This window comes from Argopecten irradians, chromosome 3 (assembly GCF_041381155.1).
Source record: "Argopecten irradians isolate NY chromosome 3, Ai_NY, whole genome shotgun sequence".
Classification (NCBI taxonomy): Eukaryota; Metazoa; Mollusca; class Bivalvia; order Pectinida; family Pectinidae; genus Argopecten; species Argopecten irradians.
Window position 1 is genome coordinate 4,269,954 of NC_091136.1, and position 25,857 is coordinate 4,295,810.

Here is a 25,857-nt window from a genome sequence, read left to right on the forward strand (position 1 = left end):
ATACTCTTAAACTTAGATCACCAAATAATATTGATTTATGTCGATTTTCTAGCGACAACTCCTTTTGCACTGTCGCCATTCCTTTTCGTGATTCACAGCTGCATAGGGCAACCAATTGATCAAGGTGACGAATGAAAGTAACATTAGTTTGGAATCACGTACATATAAAACGCACAGTAAATTGTATATGGTCAAATGTGGCTTGAAACCCAGTTTTATTTCATATTGAATTATCAAACTATATTTACACAAAGCTGTGATACGATTTGAAGCGAACAAACATTCTGTATAGCATTATATGGAATGATAATATTTTTAAAAAAATTATATGACTTGTTCCTTAGAAAATATCACGATTATATTTCCAAGGAACGAGTCATAGATTGATAAGACATTAACGAGTTCTAAATGAAAAAAAAACCAATATGGTACCCTTATAATATCACCGACCAGTGAAGGAGGACGAGCTCGTTCCCTGTATGTTATGGCTTTTATCACTGAGCGGGCCTAAGAAGTCAAACAGACTGAATGTCTCTTTCGTATTACTGCGTGGTTCTATCAAGATGTAACACTTATACATATGTAGTGTTGATAACTTCACTGACCAGTCTTACGTCCCAGCTTAACATCACCATCGAAAAATCCTAGATCTGCGAATGATTAACTTATGGTTAACTTAGAATCCATGTCAAGTGTTGCAAGGAGAAAAAATCTGACAATCTTATATAATGAAGATTGTATCATACTTTCTGCAATTTGATTAATATGAAGACCGCTTGCAATTGAAGACAATATCAGATGATATAGCTTTCATCAAACACGAACAAATCCGGGATCGATTTAGAATAATATCCCCCTCATCTTGGTTTGATGTGTAAATTCAAACAGGCACGGTTCTTGTATTTTTATTCATTTTTAGAACATTCGTATATAATTCATAGCACAATACGCTAAACTGAAGTTAAAAGAAGTTTCTGCTATTGAAACAGCATAGTTATAGTTTGTAGGAAAAACAAAATGGCGACCGGTTTCAACCGCCTAACCCGTTACATTAATTTTTTTAAATAGGTTGAACTTAACCGGAAGTTGGTATTGTTTACATGATATTTTTCATACTTGACCTATTTTCATGCTTATGTATTGTTTATCATTTTGATTCCCATTTAAGTTTTCCTTTTATATAAACTATATATCAACCAAAGCCTTATCTACTCGTAATGATCTAAAGGATCAATGACTCATAATGGCGTAGGAATACACTGTACATTGACCCCAACGATAAGGCCAGACAACATGTAGTACTTAAACCATTATTACAAGTGCATACTAATACATTATCTTTTACAAAACGTGTTTATCATGGTCTGAAACCTGGCATCAATCCAACAAAAGGATACCACAAAAAGTGAAACATTTATAAATTTGAATGTGCTATTTATAGACTGAAATAACACTAGAAAGTGTCATGTTTTACATATATGAAACACGATTCATTATAACTGGAAATAATCTTAATGGTGAGATGACACCTAAACGTTACCTCAAAGATAGACATGTCATGTGATCAGCGTGTCTGGTTAATTGTATCTCGTGTCTTTCTTTGTTATCCTTTGCATTGTCTTTCTTTTGTTATCTATTGAAATAAACACGCAGATATATTAGCATTATTATAAATAGCGCCGTAAAGATTTTCTAGAAAACGCAATACAGGAAAATTTTTAATAGTCCCTTGAAATTGTATTTCCAATTTCAACGTCCTCAATGAATGTTAGGTTTGTATTATTTCATCATTTTCTGCATTTAAATGAAATCCATCCTATTTTAAATCTTATCTGATTTGATTTCTTAAAGTTCTTTTTATCTATTTAATGGTAAAATACATGCATAAAGTATGTTTTGAAACGAATATTCTTACATGGCAGGATTTCAAGCTATTGACACATATTCATTTGTTTGTCTTTTCTCTAAGAATTTTAACACTATCGCCACTTTTATTTTTCTACATAAAATGTGCAATACAATTTTACTGGTATCACACATCCTTTACTATGGTTTTTGTTGTTTATAATTTTATATTCCAGTAATGAACGAAGTTTGTAATACAGGACCACTTCATTGAAAGTTAAGATAAGGTCAATTTCTAAAACGCAAAACAGTAAGTATAAATTGCATATGAAACATCAAGTTTTCAATAATATTCAGGCTTATTTTGCTGCAGGTATAACAGTTAAGAAAAATGCTCCAAATAAAAAGAATTTGAAATCGAAATTAATTTAGTGTTATCATACAGGCAAAAAAAAGACCATAGCATGCACTTAGAATTGAAAATCCTACTTGAATATGGTACAACAGACACAAATTATTAAATAATTCTACTTTTTAATTTACTGAGGTTTATAAGCATGGGAAATTAAGACAATTAATTAAAAAAACTAATATTGTTGTCATGATTTCCATGTATGCAAATTGTAAAACAATGTAATGGTAAAATTTGTACCAATTTAAAACTAAAAATGAATTTATCCCCTATACATTAAGTGTTTAATCGATATTCGGAATAGCTATAGATATTATTTCATTAAAACGCAATTAGATATTTATTTCAAGAAGAAGTGTTTTCTCTGATATTTCTTTTGTTTCAGATGTTCTTATTGAATAAAACAATTAGTATATTATATGTGTTTATTGAACAAGTGTTTTTACAAGAAGAATTAATTTTCGTTTGATGCATTCTAACGTAATTTAAATAGCCGAATCCGGGAGTAGATAATATTTGCAGAAAATGAGTTGTGATAAATGATGTATTATGAGAGAGAAATACTCTTTCATATACTAAATACGTAGAATGAGATATTTTCCCTACAGAGTCCTAAATTAGGTATAACATATTCCTCAAAGAATTTAAATTACATGTACGTAATAAAGATATATTCTAGGTTATTTTTCGCATTTTATTTGTGTTGGACTATTCCAATCCAATGACGTGAAAAAAATGACAGGTTCAGTGTACTTGCACAACATTGTCACCCTTCACAAGCTTATGTTGTGTCTTGTCCATGACATTGTATTTATTCCTTGATTTTCGGAGATAAAAAGATATGAAGTATCCTCCGAAATTCAACAATGCAGGAAACAATTAACTTTGTCATTTGAAGTTATTCCCAAGCCGAAATTGAGGTCGTAAGAGAAATCACAAGTACGCAACACAGTCTTGTTTCTTTTTATTTACAATGATGTAAAATATCTACTCAACAATGACACACGCGGTATTATACCGGGAAGTATTACTCTCAGAAAACTTGACAACTTCTGGAAGATAATGTCATTAGTCTTTATCATCTTATATTCAATAGCATAATGCAAAGGCCATTAAACTTTTCTAATACAAAAGGCAAATTGTAAATAAACGAAAGAAAAAAAATCCATTAACACACAAATATAAGATGGTTAAAAACAGCAAACGGTATTTTTGTATATTTCTTGACATCCTCAGTTTACCATGGTTAGACCTAAACATGAAGAGGATGAGATGGTTGTAGAGAAATAACAGACTTATCACAAAACTGCAACCTTACTTGGTAAACACAATGTCAGTATGTATGAGGAACATGGATAAATGTATATCAATGGTTATAAAGCAAACGATTAAATATAGAGGTTACTGTATCATTAGATATCTAACAGGACAGATTGTCATTAGCGTAACGTCTGCCTCATTGCATGATCGGTATAGGACATATTTTGTCAAACATTTAATTTTTTTCTTTTCTATTTTACTTATTTTGCTTTGGGCTCTCTCTCCTTTCCGAGACACACCATAGTTCTAAATTGTGGTAGAATCTGCTTCTTCTCACCATCAAGGGAATGGGACGACTGGTTGTCAGTATAATATGACCGGGTGGGCTGTCCACAGTGAGATAGCACTACGAAAAGGACAAAAGTTCCACTCTCACAAATATACAGTACGAATAAACCAAAGCTTTAAAAAAGGTAACATTCTCAGACGCAACATATTGCGTTTAGGTAGGTTTAAATGGCTAGCTTTATGCGTATTTTCTTTTTAAATGTTCTAAACTATTATAAGAATACAAAGCTACAAAGCATTTAATTTATAATAATGTAAAATTAATTTTCTTATCTAAGTTAAAATTAAAAAAAAACCTATAATATGAAGTGTTCATGCTTTCGTTTTTTGTTGTTGTTTTTGTTTGTTTGTTTTTTGTTTGTTATTGTTTGTTTGTTTGGTTTTTGTGCTGTAAAACACGAATATTAAAATAACAAATTTCATATTTATATTAGTATCAGAATGAATCTATAAGTTTACCACGAATATTGTTTCGTGAAATTATATCAATGCTGCAAATCAAGAGAGAAAGTATAGAATTATATTTCATTTGTTTCCGTACGCTATAGCCTATGCAGGAACAGTGACTTCTTCATATATTTAATGTTCATTTCTTTGCACGTTTATCGTTATTTTATGTCTTTATTTTAAAACATACATTTCAAGTATGACACATCATATCCAATATCCGAGATATACAAAAAAAAAAAAAAAAAAAAAAACACAAACCAAAATATAAAACAAATACAAAAGAGTAAATAATTAACTCATAACATATTGAGGGAAATACCGTATAGCCGGGAATGATTTTTAGAGCCACATTGCTTTGATAGCGAAAATTTGAAAAAAAATGTTAAACGATAGCTACCCTTAAATCCATATCCCGAAAAAGTAAAAGCTCCAAAATTTGATTTTCTCGTTTTAAGATTAAATTGCAAAAATTTTGGTCTGCGAAAATTACCGGCTATACGGTAAGCAATAATTAGTTATTAAATATTCTGGTCTTTACTTATTACTTTTGTATTTTTGGCGAATCTTTTTAAAGTAGATAAAGGAGTCACAATTTTAACAGATAACTTGATAATTGTTCTAGATTCTACGAGTTCAGTTTAGGAAAGAGATAAGAAATGGGAAGATTTAGCTTGCTAGAACCTTCTTCAGTAATTGTTTTCTGCATATACTATAACAATTCTCCTAAGATTGTCATTGACTCTTAATGTTAAATGCATCAACCGATTCCGGGTTAGAATTTGATAAATATAGTTTTCCTTTTTACACTCTTTGACTTTTGACTTCGAAATTACCATGCGTTCAGAACACTCTCCAGTGTGGCATAATATATGTAGATATTTACTTACAAACTCAGTAAATGTACAGTCACCTTAAGAAATATCCATCATTATTTTTGCTTTATCTATCAAAACGATTCGTATATCTGAATAATATAAAAATTAACTTTCTAATAATGTTTTTTCAGTGTATAGTTGTTGCTAATCCTTATTTCATTTTATTCCATAAATGATAATAAATAAATCATATAGTTTCTTATAGATCATAGAATTCAATGTTGATAGAAAATAAAGCAGAGATTGATAAAAGCAAAAGATGACAAGAAAAGAAAATGAAATATGTCAATAATAATAGTAAGAAATGTTACAAGAGATAATTGGAATGCGAAAAAAGAAAACAAATAGAAGGAATATGTTTGTTGATACTTGGTTATGTAACAAGAACCATGCATACCACTATCATATTTAACAATACGTTGATAACAACTACACGAAAATAAACTTTCTGTACAGTCTGCGTTATATGTCTCAAATACTTAACTCAATGGATAGACTCATCTCAAAATGTTATGAGCTGATAATGAAATATGATACGCTTGATGTCATGAAACGAATTTACATCCGGGTTGGCAAAGTTTTTTTACGAAATTATATGAATATTCTCGTGTGAGCAGCAGAAGACAACACTAATTCGTAACATCTCATTTACTAACGCTGTATTTGTTTCAATAGCATTGATGATATTATTTTTTTCATAATCACCTAATCAACGTTTGATCTTTGTGGGTTTCATAATCAATGTCCCACAATCAATGGTATTAGCATTACCAGCACAAGTTCGAGAAAAGTTCAGTGTTACAATTTATTTTGTTTCCTGTGGATCTTCCAGCATGGAATTACAGTTTCGTAATTGCTGTAAACAATTGCAACACTTCTTCTATGCATTAAAACTTATCACTATCAGCTTACCGAGGATAAAGCATTGTCAAAATCTATAAGAACGATATTTTCCTCCTTGTGATGATAATATATCATGTTTAAAAGCTAGTTTAAGATGTTTTGAATTGGTTATTAAACACAAAGTAATATTGTGAACATTATAAAATACAGTAAGTGTTACAAACATTGTCATGTGGCTCTTATCTAATAGTAGTTATGGTACAGCAAGTCATAGCATACCTGTCCAGTGTATAGTATATGGCGGTGATTGTATTACTGATGTCTGGATATAAATGCTATATTGTCTGGATAGAACTTTTTCGCATAATATACAGTGTATGTTTTATGGCTAGCTTTATGTCCCATGGGAAAAATTTCCCATCGTAGAAATGTCGTTTTTTTAGTATATTGGTTTGTTTCATTGTTAAAGAAATCATTCTGAATATGAGGCTTTAAGTTAGCGAGAGTGTATCATTAAATACATATTTAAAGAAGTCACATTTTTACATTTTTCTGATAGAAAAGTAATCATACCTGTTGATAAAAACCACACAGTGGACAAAGATAAGCTGAGTGGTATTTAAACTCGAGCCTCATTGTGTTAAATTCCATTGACGACCCGATAATGTGGCCGTATGAAGCAGGTGGTCGTTTATACAGAAGTTTATTGTCTACATCTCGATTGTTTGCAATAAATTAAGACTATATAGAGTGAAGCAGGTTGATAATAAATGTTTTCAAAGAATTATATTTTTGAAATATTTATTTGAATTGTAATATTGCTAAATATGTGTATTTCTGAGCAATTTCTACTGAAATATGCAGTCAGCAGCGCACTGGAAGGACAGATAAATGGACAAAGACCAGTTAAAATGAAATAAAACAAAATGTATTAGACTAAAACGATTTAGAGAATACTTCTGATACAATAAGCGTTAAAACAACTGTTAAACTCAGAGTGCACTTGTCTCAAACAAGTAACCTCTGAGTTAAAACGACTAAACCATTGCACTCTGAGATATAACGTCTCAAACAAATGCACTCTGAGATATAACGTCTCAAACAAATGCACTCTGAGATATAACGACTCAAACAAATGCACTCTGAGATATAACGTCTCAAACAAATGCACTCTGAGATATAACGTCTCAAACAAATGCACTCTGAGATATAACGTCTCAAACAAATGCACTCTGAGATATAACGTCTCAAACAAGTGCACTCTGAGATATAACGTCTCAAACAAGTGCACTCTGAGATATAACGTCTCAAACAAGTGCACTCTGAGATATAACGACTCAAACAAATGCACTCTGAGATATAACGTCTCAAACAAATGCACTCTGAGATATAACGACTCAAACAAGTGCACTCTGAGATATAACGTCTCAAACAAATGCACTCTGAGATATAACGTCTCAAACAAATGCACTCTGAGATATAACGTCTCAAACAAATGCACTCTGAGATATAACGTCTCAAACAAATGCACTCTGAGATATAACGATTCAAACAAATGCACTCTGAGATATAACGTCTCAAACAAATGCACTCTGAGATATAACGTCTCAAACAAATGCACTCTGAGATATAACGTCATTCAAACAAATGCACTCTGAGATATAACGATTCAAACAAATGCACTCTGAGATATAACGATTCAAACAAATGCACTCTGAGATATAACGTCTCAAACAAATGCACTCTGAGATATAACGATTCAAACAAATGCACTCTGAGATATAACGTCTCAAACATTAAACAAATGGACTCTGAGATATAACGATTCAAACAAATGCACTCTGAGATATAACGTCCTAAACAAGTGCACTCTGAGATATAACGATTCAAACAAATGCACTCTGAGATATAACGTCTCAAACAAATGCACTCTGAGATATAACGTCATTCAAACAAATGCACTCTGAGATATAACGTCTCAAACAAATGCACTCTGAGATATAACGACTCAAACAAGCACACTCTGAGATATAACGACTCAAACAAGCACACTCTGAGATATAACGTCTCAAACAAATGAACTCTGAGATATAACGTCTCGATCAAGCACACTCTGAGATATAACAACTCAAACAAGTGCACTCTTAGGTCTAACGACTCAAACAAATGCACTCTGAGATAAAGCGTCCTAAACAAATGCACTCTGAGATATAACGATTCAAACAAATGCAGTCAAAGATATAAAGACTCGTACAAGCACACTATGACATATAACGTCTCTTATCATTATGGCACCTCTGAGTTTACGAAGTGCATCAGCATTACAACAAAAAAAGCAGCAGATAAGACCAGTATGACAAATCTAAGATAGAGACATGAACACTGAAAGAAAACATGGGAACTTCGTGACCGTAATAATGCCACAGTTTTTTTTATACCTTTCTGGAAGTCATTTGTATTCAGTATTCCATAGGATTCATTTGACCGACGCCAGCGTCGAAATGCAGAAGCATATGAAAAAAGTGCCCACACAGCAGGTAAATCATTTGAATACTACTAAAAGGATATAAATTTAGAGTTTGAGTTCGAACCCCATGTGGGACAGGTATCAGGTACTGGCCGTTGGTCGGTGTTTTTTCTTCTATTACTGTGGCTTTCATCTATCTGTTAATGCTGGGACGTCCTTAAATAACCATGACTGTTAGTAGAACATTAAACATAAAAGAAATCAAATAAGTTTTTCAAGCACTGAAAAATATAACTGCATTTTACTTTTAATATACTTTTGATCATGCAAAATCTTACGAAACGAGAAATGTTTGTGCAAATAATAGTGCAATGAGTTGAATGGTACACTAGGCCACAATATATATGATAGTTGTAAAATTGAAAAGCATCAAAATTAATTGATAATAATTATTTATGTGGAGAACTACTAGCACCAGAACTACTTGAGTTAGGTACGGACAACAAGATGCACAAATGATTCCCTTTCAGACTCGTCTCATCACTGCGCATTTCGCTCTTTAAAATTCATTTAAGGTTATTGGGATAGTTTTGTAAATGTAGAATCACAAATGTGAACGCATTTCAAAGGTTTGAAATAAATATACAAATTATGTTATCTACTAATTTTATGATATAATTCAATAATCTGTTCTGATTTTTGAACTTTTTGACATCAAATGTTTTGTGATGCAACAAACTAATATATGACTGAGTTTAAATGATAATAGAAACAAGTGTATCATTATATTGTATACAGCTACAATGAATATAATTCGAATGTCACGAGTGTCTTGGGCGGTATTTTTTTATCTGTCAGTCAAGTTTTCATTTTGTTCATACCGATGTCTATATAACTACTGAACATGCCTGCTGGTAAACAGTTAAGTAAAACGAAAAGACTGAAATACACACTAGTCTCAGACACAGGCAGTTTACATTAATTCATTTTATAATTATTCAAAGATAAGGTTTAGGTGGTTTCGGGGGCATATCAAGAAAATTTGAATATAAATGATGGATATGAAGATGTAACGACCTTATACATATACATAAACACTGACATTTCAACAAAATGAATTCATAAAGCGCAGCTACCAAGAAATTCATGTAGAGGTAATAGTTATATAAGAAGCTCGATAAAAGAATTATGTGTCAAACCCATTCATTTTATCAAACAATTACAAAGTGAAGTTAATCAATTGATAGGTATTCTTTGAAGACTCCAACTATATATTGCATGATTATGTACATAGGATAACTCATAGTTTTATAACACACTTTAAAACTGTGCCTTCATGCCGGGTATTTTCTCTTCTTGTGTTTAGTTTTCTTTTTGGACACTTAATGTATAATATGGTTGCGCATTATTACAAGTATGGCATATTGTATTCACAAAATGTCTACATGACAAGTCAAAGTTATTCCATACATAAATCAAGAAAGAATAGATATCTCGGTAGTATTATAATGTCTGTGAAATATTTTATTTTCAGATTCCATCACATTATCAGTTCCACACCTTCAACTGTTTTATTTCATCAATGTAGAAGATTTGTCGGTGGTAATTGTGTTTTGCCATCTATACCCTAAACCATCAAAGCAAAGAATTTGTAAAACTATAGTAAAATAAGTAAAGAATTGCATGTTATTTGATATTACAAGATCAGTACATTTCCTTCTTCGTAATCAATACCCCCTGTACATTGGTACTTATTTTTCACCAGGTACTCTTATTGTTTGCCTCGTTGATATTGAAGAGTATAGTCTTTGCTTATATCATAGACATATACATTATAACAATGTTTTGAAACTGTCATTTTCTATCTATTTAATGTGTCTATGTTTGGAGAGGACCTTAGGGTATATCCTCCCCTACTGAAGATAAGAGGTAATACAGGCATTGGAATAAACTAAAATATTCATAATATAAACATTAAAATCAACAAATTCAGATGCAACACCATGTTATTTACCGTTAGTCTTACTAATTGTTATTATTCATCTTTATTGTTTATTTATTTTTTCATCCTAAAATCCTCAATTGTACTAGTCATTATAAATTTAATCTAAGTTATCTAATACATGGCAAAAATATAAATAAATAAAAGCTACTTGCAAATCTGTAGTTAAAACGATAAGGTGTGCTGAATCTTTCGAAAACACTTTCCATTTATTTAACATGGATATTGTTTTTTCATCAGACGCATTATTTTATAATATATATGGCGAACACAATAAAGTCGTTAAAGCTTTGTGTCTTAGACGTCCTAGATACATATATGCTTGCAAGCACTTGTGTTTTCGGATAAGAAATAATGCATGCATAACGAAATGTTAATATTTCAGTGTTATTGCTTAATTAATCATAACTATTTAATATTCTATGTGGTGTATTTTATCCTAAACACCATATGCCTTTCAAATCATCTTTTGCCGCAAGAGCAAGACAGAAAGCTAATTTTATTCCAATTATTATCTTTATGTAAGATGAGACTCAAGTTAAATCCTGGTTTATTTGTATATGTTCACATAGATGTATATAGAAGTTAGTACATTTCATGTCATTTCGTACAAAACGTATAAAGGTATAAACTTCATTGCTTCTGAAACCGATTGCCCCCCTTTGATCAGCGGCTGAGGGAGGGAGAGAGAATGTCTTGCAAATGGATTGTTTCCAAAGACACGTGGATATTTTCTGTAGGTGTGAATGATAGCAGGAACTATCATAAGTTTAACTTTTGACCTCATGGTTTACACAGAACATAATTACACCTTACAAGGCATCCCTGAATGATAGTGTGGTGTTCATATCTGGTGTTTGGTTCGTTTTTTTCGCTCGCCTACCACAGCCTTGGCACATTTGTAAAGAAATGTGCACGTTTGCTATTGGGATGAGAAAGGATCCAGAGACATGTTGCGGCATTTCCAAATAAGGGCATGTCTTCAATTCTTTGACCATATTTGGTAGCACTGTGTTACATGTGTCTGTTTATTGGACGACTGGCTGAGGTGTTGGTATTTGAGAAACATGTATTTTTGTTTATTATTTTCATTTGCATAATTGATTATAGGAGGACAAAGTAAAGAGTCAATTTGAAATTACGTCCAAATTGTATTTAGTTTAAAGTTAAATCGTCCATGCTTTGGCTGTAGTTATTTCGATAAAATATTCAAAATACAAGGTATCGATGTTAATGAACAGTACAAACAATAATGTGAAGGAGAACAGAGTAGAAATATGGAAATGTCCAATGCAAGACAGGGATTCCACATTAGACTTAAGCGGTCAACACAATAATGTGGTTGGTCATCTCCGTTGACCAATTGTTAAAGGCACGCTTTTGCTTATTTCAATATACTGAGTTCTGACCTTACCTTCAACTTTTGGCGAATGAAGGTCTGAAATCCAAAAGAGTTGGGCATAAACCACACAAAATACATAACGAAACAACAAAAGAAAATAGTAAGCCTGTTCAGAACTCAATGTAATGACCTTTGAAGTGTAGACAACCATGCTTCAAACGAGACATATCTTACTTACTTGACGAGAAATGTCGGCCTTATTTTTCTTTTCCCATAACGCCTCAAATTTTCATTATTTCAAATATAAAATCATCAAAATACGCATCCATTGACTATTTTTTATTTGTAAGTTTTGCAGTTGTATATTTTGGTTTCATAAATTCAATATGTTTAATAATTATTCAAATTTCTAAATATGCATCTAACAAAATGAAATAGTAAAGTAGCATTGAAATATATAAATGTTTTATATTTGTGTATTATATAACAAAACAAAATGAAATAAAATGAAGACAAATAAGTATTTTACTTTTACTAACGCTTCTTCTTTATCCATGATTAGAGTCGATCTGCTGGGATTTCGCTCTAAAATATACCAAAATGATATTCAGGAGCTAAAAAAGACACTTTCGCCTAATATTTTACTCTTGATATTTTATGACCCTGAAGATAAAATATCCCAATGGTATATTTACGACATGTTCGGGTAAAAAGTGTTATTCTTAATATGATAATGTCCATGACATTAGAATCAACAGGTGACACTGGCAAAAATGGTACAATTGTATCAAATGAGAACAAACACGTGCATTGTTTTTATTTATCAATTACATGACTTACGTACGTGACAGAAATCACTGCAAACAATTAAAAAGGGAGTTTCTGACATAATTAGATATATATAATCTATAATGACAGTTTTTGATATTATTTAATGTTGGTGTCATATTGTATATATTTACTAAATGCTGCTAATGATATCAATTTATCTCCATCAACAAAATTGAATAATCATTATATAAGTTAATGACAATGGCTATATGTGTTAAAAATAGGGGAGTGGTGCGGAGCATTTAAAACAGTGTGCTAGTGTCATAAAATCACATTGACTTACATAATTGAACAAATTATTAAAATATGAAAGAGCGAGACCTTTCGTAATCGTTTCTAGCCATGTTAATTTTCTGGTGATGGTAATTTGACGATAGTTACGATTAGAAAAAAATATGAAACCCATCACTGATTTACCTAAAATGTCAAAAGTTACATATTCAATTTTACGTGGCATGTTTGGCGATCTGCCACTTTCAAAATACAGTTTACTATTATACCATAATCAATATCTTCACTGTGATTTAGCCAACGTTGATAGAAGCTAAATGATAGTTTTCTAATCCGAATTATAATTTTTGAATTTAATAATTAGGACATTTTGTAAAATTATAGATATGAAGCGTCTAGTTAGATGTTTGGATTGTAAACTAGATGAAGTAAAAGAAAAAAATCATTTTAACTATGATCACATTCTCTGTGTAGCTCAAATAGATTGCCTCAGCAAAATCGTTGGTAGGTAACTCAAGTTCGATTGCGTAAATACCGAGTGCTTACATATTAAATTTATATTTATGTATTTACTGAAAATGCAATCGTATATATTGTATACTATCTAATAATTTACTTTCAAGAAGAAATTACCTTAGACATATGATTTGCTATCCACAAGTTGATTCAATTTAAAAAGGAAGATACAAAGGTAATGATTGTTGAATACTATAACATATTTTTGTAAATGGTGTATACTTAGTAATGTTTTGGAAAGGACACACAAGGTCTGCATTATTTTGAAATAATCCTTAAAATTATTCTTTGGATGATTAATTTTAACATTGATATAATATGAAAGGAATGTTTTGGATCATATAGGTTTGAATAATATACGACATGAATGTTAAATACAAAATAAAAAATGAAACTAAAAATAGCAACATCAAGCCAAGGAGAAATAAAAGATTATGATATGGAATTTTTTTTCAAATACTGCATTTTCAGTGGTAAAAATAGATATATAAAATGACCTTCTTCAATTCCATTCACAATTACTAGATCTTTAGCTATATTAGCTTAAATTGAATTTAAACTCATTTGAATAAAACGTTATGTTGATCAAAGTAATTCCATTAGTTTCCTTCTACAGTATATACTTAACTATCTATGTATTTCGTTTTTATTTTCAATAAATCACTTCTTATTATATCAATATAGAAATACCTCTATTATCATTTAATACATAATTACACGATTTATCTTACCTTGATTTATATTTCACTAAGTCTTTTATCATTTATGAATTTTTTTCATCAAGTATATAACAATATCCTCTTTTCTAAATTTAATCTCAAATATTAAACACAAGTATCGTTATTGTTAGTTTTAAATTTTAAAGCAAAATTTCGGACCCGATAAATGATATCAAAACTCTTCAAATTACAAATTCTTCCACCACATATATTCTTAAATAATTTTATTTTTATTTTTTTTTACATCTGATATATCAGTTACCTTACACGAAAACTGGACATATAGGTGTAGACATTTGGCGAGTTGGAGAACAAATAATAAAAAAACCTAATCTGCTGACCGACGTGTTATTCAGAGCAGATTAAAAAGTTTAATAATATTGAGTACAATACAAGGACGATGGCGTCCTTTATTGACAATCTTATTTACAATAATTAAACTCCTTTATCAAACATTCTCTTGACTAGTACACATAAATAAGCTCACTTAAATCTCTTTTCACACTTTCCCTTTGCTTTTCATTACAGGACGTTATTCATTTTTAATTCATCTTTAAGTAGGTTACGTATTTATAAAGTTAATAAATAAAGCACTCATAGATAATAAGCAAGTTATGTGATTTGATAGGAAGAACCTGTTGAATATTATAAGTTATCTTCATAAAAATATAGCTCTGAATAAGATTCAGTTTAAATTAAACTAGAAAACGAAGTCTGAAATTGTATGAAATTGTAATTGTGTAATGAATAATCTTACACATACAATAATATAATATACACATCTACGTGTACAAGAAAATACATTTTAACACAGAACATTTCAAATAGAAAAAAATGATATGGAAAGTACAAATGAAGGTCGTATTTCTATTCCAAATAATTTTGAAAACAAAACAAGATTTGCGTCGCACTGTTTCCAAAATTCTCCAAATGCATTTATGTAAAACTATGTTTAGACAAATCTTATAACATCAATTGTCGAATCAAAGACATTTTTGTAGTTTTATAACTAGTACATTTGTCAATGTACCTGGTGGTTTATGATGATTAAGACAAAATGTATTCACACACACTTTACGTGTACCTTTATTTTTCAACCTTGATGCTTTCTCATTTAAATGTATATCATGTTTTCGCAATAAAATATAAACTAATACTATAAAATACAAGAATGGAGAAAGCATGGGCGAAAGATGTGTTTTGTGATTTTGGTTTTAACTGTGAAAAATGTAAATACCAGTTGTTGTTTATATATTGAATATATTATGAAAAATAATCATCCATTAGTTTTTAAAACGTCTTTTAGTAAAAATCTTATACATAGACCTGTTTGTAAAACAATTTATCTTTTGTAAACTCATACATCTTTTTGTAATATCATATACATGTATCTCTGTGTAAGATAATTTATCTTTTTTGAAATCATACATCTTTTTGTAAAATTGTATACATGTTAATGTTTTTAAAATCAAACATCTTTTTGTAAAATCCCATACAGGTATGTGTTTTAAATATCAAAAATCTTTTTGTTAAATTAAACATCTTTTGTAAAATTATTTACTTTACATGCATATGTTTGTAAAATAATTTATCTTTTTTGTAAAATCATATACATGTATCTATTTGTAAAGATCTTACAGGTTTTGTACAAACAGAGATATCTTTATGTAAAGTCAGACATCTTTCTATAACATCACACACAAGTATCTGCTCGTAAACTGATACATCTTTTTTTGTAAAATCTCATCCAAGTATCTGTTTTTAAAATCATACATCTTTTTGTAAAATATCATACAAGTACCTGTTAGTAAAATCAGACATCTTTTTGCAAAATAACATACAAGTATCTGTTTGTAAAACCATACATCTTTTTGTAAAATCACATAAAAGAATCTGTTTGTAAAAACACATACAAGTATCTGTTTGTAAAATCATACATCTTTTTGTAAAATCTCATACAAGTATCTGTTTGTAAAATCATATATCTTTTTTTTGTAAAATAACATACAAGTATCTGTTTGTAAAAACATATACAAGTATCTGTTTTTAAAATCACATTAAAGTATCTGTTTCTAAAACCACACATCTTTTTTGTAAAATCACATATAAGTATCTGTTCGTAAACTCATATACATCCGTTTGTAAAATCATAAACATGTATCTGTTGGTAAAACAATTCATTTTTATAAACTCATACATCTTTTTAAATCATATACACGTATCTATTTGTAAAGATATAACAAATTTTGCACAAAAATAGTTTGAACTTGTACATATTTTTTGCAATAAGAGTGTATCATATTTTTTTCTCTCTTTATGTGACAAATAATAAACAAACTTGTTGCTGACAAAAGACGACCATTTCAGAATTCATCTGAACGGCAAACCTGAAAAGAAATTTACAAAATGGTAGTTATAGTATTATTAAAACTTTTGAGAACTTTGTACATTTGAAATGATTTATATTTCATATTCAGTTACGTACATTTGTATAATTCTAAGGACTAAATATTTGATACTGAAAAAAGCGATAAAAATTGGACTCAGGGATTGTAAAAAAATACCAATGTTTCTTGCTATTTAGATTTAATAATTCCTATTGCTACCGAAATCCGTGTGTTACTAAGTATATCACAGATATATTTTTGAATTTGTATTTTTTTCTTTTCAAGATTAGTATTTATGTTTATAATTTGATATGGAAGTATCTTGGATCATTCAAGTTTACAAATTAAAAAATGAGATCAATATAAAGGTAAAGTAAATTATATATTACCTTTTTGATTTATATTGTCGTGTTTTGAAACGGGGAAATCATAAGACAATGCTTTATAGAATTAAATTGGCATAAAACGAAATTAATCAGTAAGTACATTATCAATTATAATTGATTTTGATTCTTAAGAATATTTAGACATCTTTATATTTGTTGTGATATTACGTTTTCCAATGTCATGTGGTTTTTCAAACTTTTTATATCACATCACCAATAATCTTTGGATATCTCCCTGAGGGAGAACTAACTTTATTACTTCCATATCAGTTTCATAGAAGGGGAAGAATGATGTATACGTTCAAAACGCATGCATTTAATTTCAAAATAATTTATATAAAATTCTAACAGTATAAATATCATTTTATACTGTTTGAATTTTATATAAATATTCTCCCTCGGGAGGATTATTATTTCAATATATAGATTTTAATGACGATACATATTCGATTATATGTACAATATCTGCCGAGAAATGTTTTTATGTAGTTTTCATAGCTTTTATGTTATATTAACTGAATTTTTATTGCAATCTGTATCAAAATGTTACAATGTTTAGATCGAACCGCAAATAGTTTTAGAGTGACATTACAACATGTTAATAATCATATTGTAAGAAAACAATCAGATTGAAATTGAAATTAGCATTTTGTTTCACTACGATACTCCACGATACGCTTCAATAAAGTAATGGACCTTATCGTAGAAACTCTTAGTAGAACGGAATTACAAGTCCAATTTTAATTAGATTTCCATCAAAATAAAGTTTATCGTTAGTTGAGATCATATTACATATGTTGTTTGCTTTCCATCAAAGTTATTTCTAATGCAATTTAGAGGATAGTCTGATGTCAACAATACTGGAAGTAAAGTGTGAACTTCCCGATTTAAATTTAAACTTAAAATTGAAACACAACAGATAAAGATTAAGCCCAATGTATCTAGTTTAAAAGTGTTAAAAAGATTCACATTCTTCATTACGATTCTGAAATAGATGTTTTCAAATATACGAAAGCAGCAAACACATTATCATATTCGAAAGATAACCAATACAAATCTCTTATAAACGTACACTTAAAAATGCTACACCACTGAATTATGGTATTTATTTTCTATCAAAAACACCAGCAGACGAATTAGTATTTTTCTTCAGTTACTACAGTTACTTAATCCACACCATTGCTTCCATTTAAAAGTTTGAGCTACTTATTTTACTTTAAGATGAAAATATTAAAAAAAAAATTAAATGTGTCGAAAAAAACTAATGACACTTAGTTCTATATTGAATAAAGTACTGATTGCGCATACACCAAGAGACAAATAAATGATTTTATTTGTTCTCCTGTGTGACACATATATAGACGATAAAACATCAGTTATTATTCAAATGATAAGTTATTTTTTCAAATGATGAGTATTGTTTATGCTCTATGGGCGGTGGATCATATTTTTGGTATGAAAAAGTAGAGACAAGTAACAAAACGCTTGTCCTGATATATGATAAAGTGAATCTACTATGACTTAGTGATAACGATGTATGATATGTAATTCTAAAGGATTAAACAAAATAATGTAGAACTTCAAAAACTTTGTAATTTGTAATTAAGAATTATAGTTAGTCTCTCATGTATGTAGAATCATTATCTTTTTTATTATTATTTTTTTTTTATTTTTCAGAAGTTTTCAAAGTGTAAAAGTTACATTAGATATCAGCACACAAATCATTCATAGTCTTCATTTACTCATTCATCATCATCATCATCGTACATATAATCACTCAATATACAACGTCATTCAATAATCACCATATCCAACAGTAGCAAATTATATTTGACTACCATTATCACACTCAGTAAACAGCATCACTATAGTTACAGCTTTGCACACTAACATCATCACTCAATTCGCATCATCATTACCATGATCATCATCATTGTCAAAATATCCTTACTACATGTATTTTAATATCATGATCAATAAATGTTATATTTTGATATCATAATCAATGTTATCACATATCAACTTATCCTCAAAACATAACATTATATATGATATCACCCACATCGACATCATTCATAAAAACATAAGGTAATCAATGTACATTTTACATGTAAGCATCCAAATTGATCTGAAAGAGTTTTATTTTTTAGATATTTTAATTGATTTGTGTACAAACAAACAGCACAAACATACCAAAGGAGAAAGAGAGAGAGAGAGACAGACAGACAGACAGACAGACAGAGACAAGCAGACAGAGACAGTCAGACAGACAGACATCGTCATTCCCTTCAGTTTTAATAAAGAATCATATCTATTTGGTCTTCTTTCACAGAATATGAAAAATAATAGGATAGATAATGAAATTCTCATTATTATCAAAATTCATATTTACAAAATGAGATGTCTGCATAACTCCTTAAATTAAAATGCTTTAATCAACACTATCAAGGAACACTATAAGGTACAAAAATATATAGCTACTAGTAAAGGTGATTCTGCCAAAGAAAGGTTTGATAAGAATTGGAAGAAATGGGAAAAACTGGTAGCGTTTTAAAAGGTATACATTATTTGCCCAGATTTCTTTTTTTTTGTTCGTTTTGTTTTTACTTTTCTTGTTTATTTATCTTCCTGACCGTAAATATTATTGCCACAATTAATCAAATTTTTACTTTTCCTGTTCAATGTTGAATATTTGATGTCTCATAGTTACAACCCACTTTTCTCTGTCTGTCTGTCTGTCTGTCTACATGTCTGTCTGTCTGCAGAATCATTAATGATTGGTGATCAAGAATCAGAAAGAAGAAAGAAGTTACAATGTTTAACAAATGTTTAATTAGTTACGTTTTAAGGTAAAGAAATATAAAGAATCTATGATGTATAATATAAAATCCAAATTAAAAAGTATGATTCATAATAAAGCATCCTAAAGGATTTATTATCTATGATCAAGAATCCTACAGGAGCTATGATCTAGAATCCTACAGGATTTATGATCTATGAACTTGAATTCTATAAGATTTATGATCTAGAATCTTACAGGATCTATGATCTAGAATCCTAAAGGATTTATGCTATATGATTTAGAATTCTAAAGGATTTGTGATCTAGAATCTTAAAGGATTTATGATCTAGAATCCTACAGGATTTATGATTTATTATTCTAAAGGATTTATTATCTAGAATCCTACAGGATCTATGATCTAGAATCCTAAAAGATTTATGATCTATGATCTAGAATCAAAAATTATTTATAATCTAAAATTCTATAGGATTCAGGATTAATGAAATCGAACGATACAAATTTATGATCTTTGTTTTATAATCCTGACAAGTTTAATAACTATAGATATAAGCCGTTATTCTTTGATAACAAATTGTTAAGGTTATGGTTAACGACATTATAAATTAGTTTAAATAAGAGAATTCATTGTTCGATGAACATGTTGCAAATAGAATAATGATATAAATCGCTTCATATGGATTGTATTATACATTCTGAGATAGAATAAGATCTTAATTTCATAATTTAACGTTAAAATGACTTTTTGAAATGACCCCAGCATAAAGTAATTTTGAAATAGTTTGAAAATGTAAACTACGTATTTAAGAGTATGCCACCATCTTATCTTTAGCTGAAACCTTTTGTACTTTTAACATTTTAATGACTCTTTTAACAAGATTTTATTTGGCATGAAAAATCCCTTTACGAGAATTAACAATACTTAACCGTATATGTGATTCCAACTAAGTTTGTTTAAATAATTTTGGTAGCTCTAACGAAACCATTTAATGGCTCTTATAAAACCATTAAATACTTTGTTAAGGTCATAAAATAAAATCACAATGGTCAGTTATTTCATTTTACAGTTTAAATGCTTCTTTAAAAAATAGATTGATAGTATTTCATCATTGATCAGTATATCACTTTATCATAAATAAAAGGTGTTTTTTTTAAAATAATAAGTAACCAGCGAATCTGACACTTAATCTTACCAATATTCAGTTGATATTCTTGTGAAATATGTTAGTTTTTATGTAACGGGTTATATGTTAGCATTTATGTAACAGGTTATATGTTAGCATTTATGTAACGGATTATATGTTAGCACTTAGTTAACGGGTTATAGATTAGCATTTAGTTAACGGGTTATATGTTAGCATTTCATAGGTAACGTTGATATACAATATGTATTAACATTTATGTGACGTGTTATATGTTAGCGTTTACGTATTTTATGTCCGAGGTGGTGTTGACCTTTTTCCTAAAATCTGTGAAAAATTACCTTTTTTATTATTTAAAATGTTGGAATTTGTGTTTATTCAAAATTAGTTTTGTAACAAAATCATTCGAGTTTTTATGATTTGTTTAAAGAGTTTAAGATCATATAATGTACATATACTTATAATTCAAACTTAAATTGTCGAATTATAGCTCTTTTGTATTTCTCAAAAAAAATGAAACCGAAGGACTCGTGTTATAAATTTGGCTCCATCAACTGCAAAAAATCATAATTTGACAATTTTAAGTCTATGATAAATTGTCTAACGTTAAGAGGGAGAAAATATATATGAAACAATACAGTCTCTTTTACAAATTCTCGGCTCTTTTTGATTGGATGGCATCATATCCAAAACGTAAAAGGTGGAATTTGCATAGCTGATTTTTGTTTCCATGTACCTTAAGATGTTCAAGAGATCGAATATTTGTAAAATAAGAGACAATTGAGCAATTAAAATTGTAATAAATTAATTTTAAACACATCCAGTGGAATCGATAAATAGGATTGTGAATTTCCTTTCAAATACGCATTTCTATTTGTTATAAATGTATTCAAATTTCATTTACTTTTGTATATATATTTGTTCATGTGATTCATTTTAAAGTTGTTGGCGTTTCAAAACTTTGTGCTTTGGCTATCTGATTTTCCTCAACATTGTTGAAATATACACACGGGGTTCTTAGCATTTTAAAGAATTAACAGATTAAAATGAAAGATGCTCCAACGCTAACAAATGGTATTATTCACTTTCAAAAACAGGAGCAGACGATTTAGTACTTTTCTTCAGTTACAAAAACTACTTAATGTTCAACATTACCACCATTGAAAAGTTTGATCTTCTAATTTTACTTTGTTAAAAGTTAAAAATGAAAAATAAAATTGTATCAAGAAATAATACCATGGCACTATATCCTATATGGAATGAATTGCTGATTGCGCATGCACCAAAGGCAAAATAGGTTATTTTATATTATTTTTGATGTTATTTAGTTATAGTAATGCACACGAAACTTTCAAATGATGAATATTATTTATCTTCTGTCGGCGGTGGAGCATCTTTGAAATTAAACATTACTGTTAAGGTTTCATTTTCAGTAAATATTTCAATGCGATACTTGTGTTGGTCTGGTGTTCTTACTCGAAAAGATTTTAATCATCTGTATGTGATGGAATATTCTTATTTCGATCTTTGGCCATCTTATATAAAACACTTAATAATCCTTCCAATTAGTTTGTTCTGTAAGTTTCCTTCTTCCTGGGAAAAACTTTATCTTTTCAAAATATCTCATAATCATTATACTAATTTCTAAACTGTAAAAGTATTGTTTTAGAATTTCTATTCAATTTCTTATTTATTAAAATGGTTGTTTGAAATATGATTTAAATTATTTTGCGTAAATGATAACTATACACCTACACGTTTTACCGTTAATCTTATCTTAGCACAAGTAATTATGCGCTAAACTTTGATTGCATTTATCTTTTTTTGTAGCAAGAACATTTGTTACAAGCAGTATAAGAATGATGTAAGGAAAATGGTTATGGTTACCTAAAATGCGACAAAATCAGTAAAAAGTATTTTTGAATATATTACATGAATGATATGTTCCTAAAGGCAAAGTCCGATATATATTCCTTTTTAGTTACAATATGCACAGTTAACGTGGTAACATGGACAACCTCGATACGGTTAAGTTATAATATGTTCTTAAAAATATTTCTTTTCAAGTTAGAATGTGAATCTTTAACACGATAACAAGAACTGTATACATATCAAACAATGTGGTATGAAGAACGATTTGATGATAAAATTAATAAAACATTATGCTTTTGAATTGTATTCAAAAGTACTTTCTCGCCTTGACCGTCATTAAATAACAGAAATATTAAAGTAATACAGATTTATACGATCTGATATTTAAATTCAAGAGTAGATAGAAAATAATGAGCAATCCTTGTTTGACATGTCAAAACACATATCATTAACACATACACATTTATGGCGTAGGAAAAGCACATTGAAACTTTACATACCTGCTATTGTAGAACAATGTCGGAATCAAATTTTTCAAAAGCGAAAATATCCCGATGACAACGTATTTCAGCATTTTCTAGATTTGATACTTTGAACAATTAATATATACATTATAATAATATTCACAAAGATTTCAATTTAATGACGTCTTTGAAATAAATTACAAAAACATTCTGATTAGTATTATGCCCCATGTCTAGTTAAATTTTTCATTTAAAGCATTTCAAATTGAAAAGGCTTAACTGATAACAAAATTTTAGATATCTGATGATGTTTTTGTTTCATTTTCAAACTCAAAATGTAAGCTTACATATTTCAGTGCAGTCATAATTCTTTCACAGTATTTAGAGTTGTGTATGGAATAGCGCTTTTAAATACAATGCGAATAACGTAAAGTTATGTATGTTTACAACAATCAAAGCGCTAAATACATTGTAATATATTAAAGATGCTCCATCGCTGACAAATGGTATTTTTTCGCTATCAAAAACAGGAGCAGACGATTTAGTATTTTTCTTCAGTTGCAAAAGTTACTTACTTTACATCATTATCACCATTGAAAAGTTTGTGCTTCTCATTTTACTTTTAGTTAAAAATATGAAAAATAATTAATTGCATCCCGAAAAAAATCCGTGTCCCTATATCCCATATGGAATGAAGTACTAATTGCGCATGCACCAATGGCGAAATAAACTATTTTATATTATTTTTTTTTGTTAACTAGACATATATATATATACGATTGAACACCTATTATTGTTAAAATGATGAATATCATTTATGCTCTGTCGGTGCCGGGCATCTTTAAGTAAATCACATATACTGTGTATTTTTTCTGAATATGTTGTATGACAGCTAGTACGTAAGAAGAACATATTTATTAAAATCTTCGAATATCACTAAAACACTAAATGCTATTTTACCTGTAATATTAAAATAATAATTCACAATCCAAGCTATTGCAATTACATTGAAATTATCATTAACTATACATAGAGTAATTGATTTTTTCATTGATATATATGTTAAAACTGCCAAGAATTTCTTGACGACAATCGTTTCATAACAAATGAAGTTTCCATTTTAGTTCTAAAAGAAATACCCCAAAATTTGTTTTAACCAAGGAATATTTTGTGAAGAAATTTCAGGTGAAGGTATTTGCTAAAACTTTCACACGGTGCTAGTTGAAGTTTTACTGACCTTTGACATCTTCTCAATGTCGGCAATATAACACGGTCTTACCATCCCCGCTGTCCACATAGTACCTGAGTCTCAACCAATGAGATTCGTCCCTGTGTATCTAATAATAATCGGTATCTCAATATAACTACAATGTTACACCATGCACGCCCTGTTGCAGACGAGACCGGGAGATTATCTCAAGAGATGCAAATAGGATGGATGCAGTCGTCTAATGAAGGTAAAATTATAACATTACTTTTAGGATGAAGAATATTTTATTATCTGCACCTCTATTTCAGTGCATATGATCTTATTTCCGGTCATCATCTCATGAATTGTACATATGCAATTAATAACAGATAGACAAAAGCATGAGAATGCAAATTATATTATATCATACGAAATCCACGGGCATGCTTATTTGATAGAGAAATAATCATTTTTGCGTTCTAAACAAATACTCTGTTGTTCTAATATGTGCTGTGCTTTCCGCCAGCCTACAAAAAAAACTTCTAGACTTGCACAAGTTCGTTGATCTGAACCTAAGAACCAAAACTATTAAGTCGGGCATTTTAGTCTGTGATTTATCTTCAAACGTTTACATTTTTCAGTAATTTAATATTTGTATGACAAAGATTACACTACCCAAAAGTGATAGTACCTAAAATCGTATACATCAGATATTCAATGGACAAATCACTTTTTGCAATACAATTTCACATTTTTATGACAAAATGTTTCTTGAATAAAAGATCTTTTGTTTGATATCTCTAATACCTCAGCATATCTGCTTATCTCATGATAATTTTATTTAAAGTTGACGAAAATAAATAAGCATGCATCTTTTATAAAATAAAAAAGCCGTAGAATAGATTTAGATAGGGAAATGATTCTCAAAATCGAATATTTTGTATGGATCAATAGATAAATCAATAAAACATTTTTGTCTTAATCTAAACGTTCTTTTGACAGTATGAATAGTTATCTAAACAATTAACAAGGTACCTTATATGGGGTATTTCTACTTACTTAATTCTAATCCTGACCAGCTCCGACTCTATTTACAAACCCAAGTATAGATGACCAATGTTCAAAGTATAAAATGAAAACGGACGGAATATGCGCCTTCTGAAATATAAAGAAACAATAATCAGTGGGCTTTCTTGAAATGAAATTAAAAGTTGCACCGTCTCGTTAAGCAAATTAACACACCATGGCAGAACCATTAGTGGCAAATACTGCCATTTCTTGAGCAATTTGCAATCGCGCATTTGTGTTTCTGAATTTCATGTCTAAGGAAGGATATGATTAAAATATAATAGAAGGACTCCTTATATATACAAAACAGTCCACAAAATTGATAAAACGAGATTAAGACTAATATTTATTTTAGTAAATTGGTTTCTATTATAAACCCTCAACCTATGATGAAAAGGTTTATATGCT

At 29.4% G+C, this 25,857-nt stretch overlaps 1 protein-coding gene and 1 long non-coding RNA gene across 3 annotated transcripts in view; one reads left to right on the plus strand and one right to left on the minus strand.

Moving 5' to 3' along the window:
• The window catches only part of LOC138317343 (uncharacterized), a 471,671-nt gene that overhangs the window by 27,258 nt on the left and 418,556 nt on the right, over positions 1–25,857 (minus strand). The window contains exons 1-2 of one of the 2 annotated variants that reach the window (XM_069258935.1): positions 12,374–13,543; positions 11,917–11,940 (exon numbers count right to left, since the gene is read on the minus strand). The exons of the other annotated variant lie outside the window; for it this stretch is intronic. Of the exons in view, the coding sequence (XP_069115036.1) occupies positions 11,917–11,940; positions 12,374–12,400 (51 nt within the window). The 5' untranslated portion in view covers positions 12,401–13,543. Of the gene's footprint in view, positions 1–11,916; positions 11,941–12,373; positions 13,544–25,857 lie in introns of those variants that run through there. 2 annotated transcript variants of the gene reach the window in all.
• The window catches only part of LOC138317344 (uncharacterized), a 75,049-nt gene continuing 73,765 nt past the window's right edge, over positions 24,574–25,857 (plus strand). The window contains exon 1 of the long non-coding RNA XR_011207759.1: positions 24,574–24,649. This is a non-coding gene — a long non-coding RNA (uncharacterized lncRNA). The remainder of the gene's footprint in view (positions 24,650–25,857) is intronic.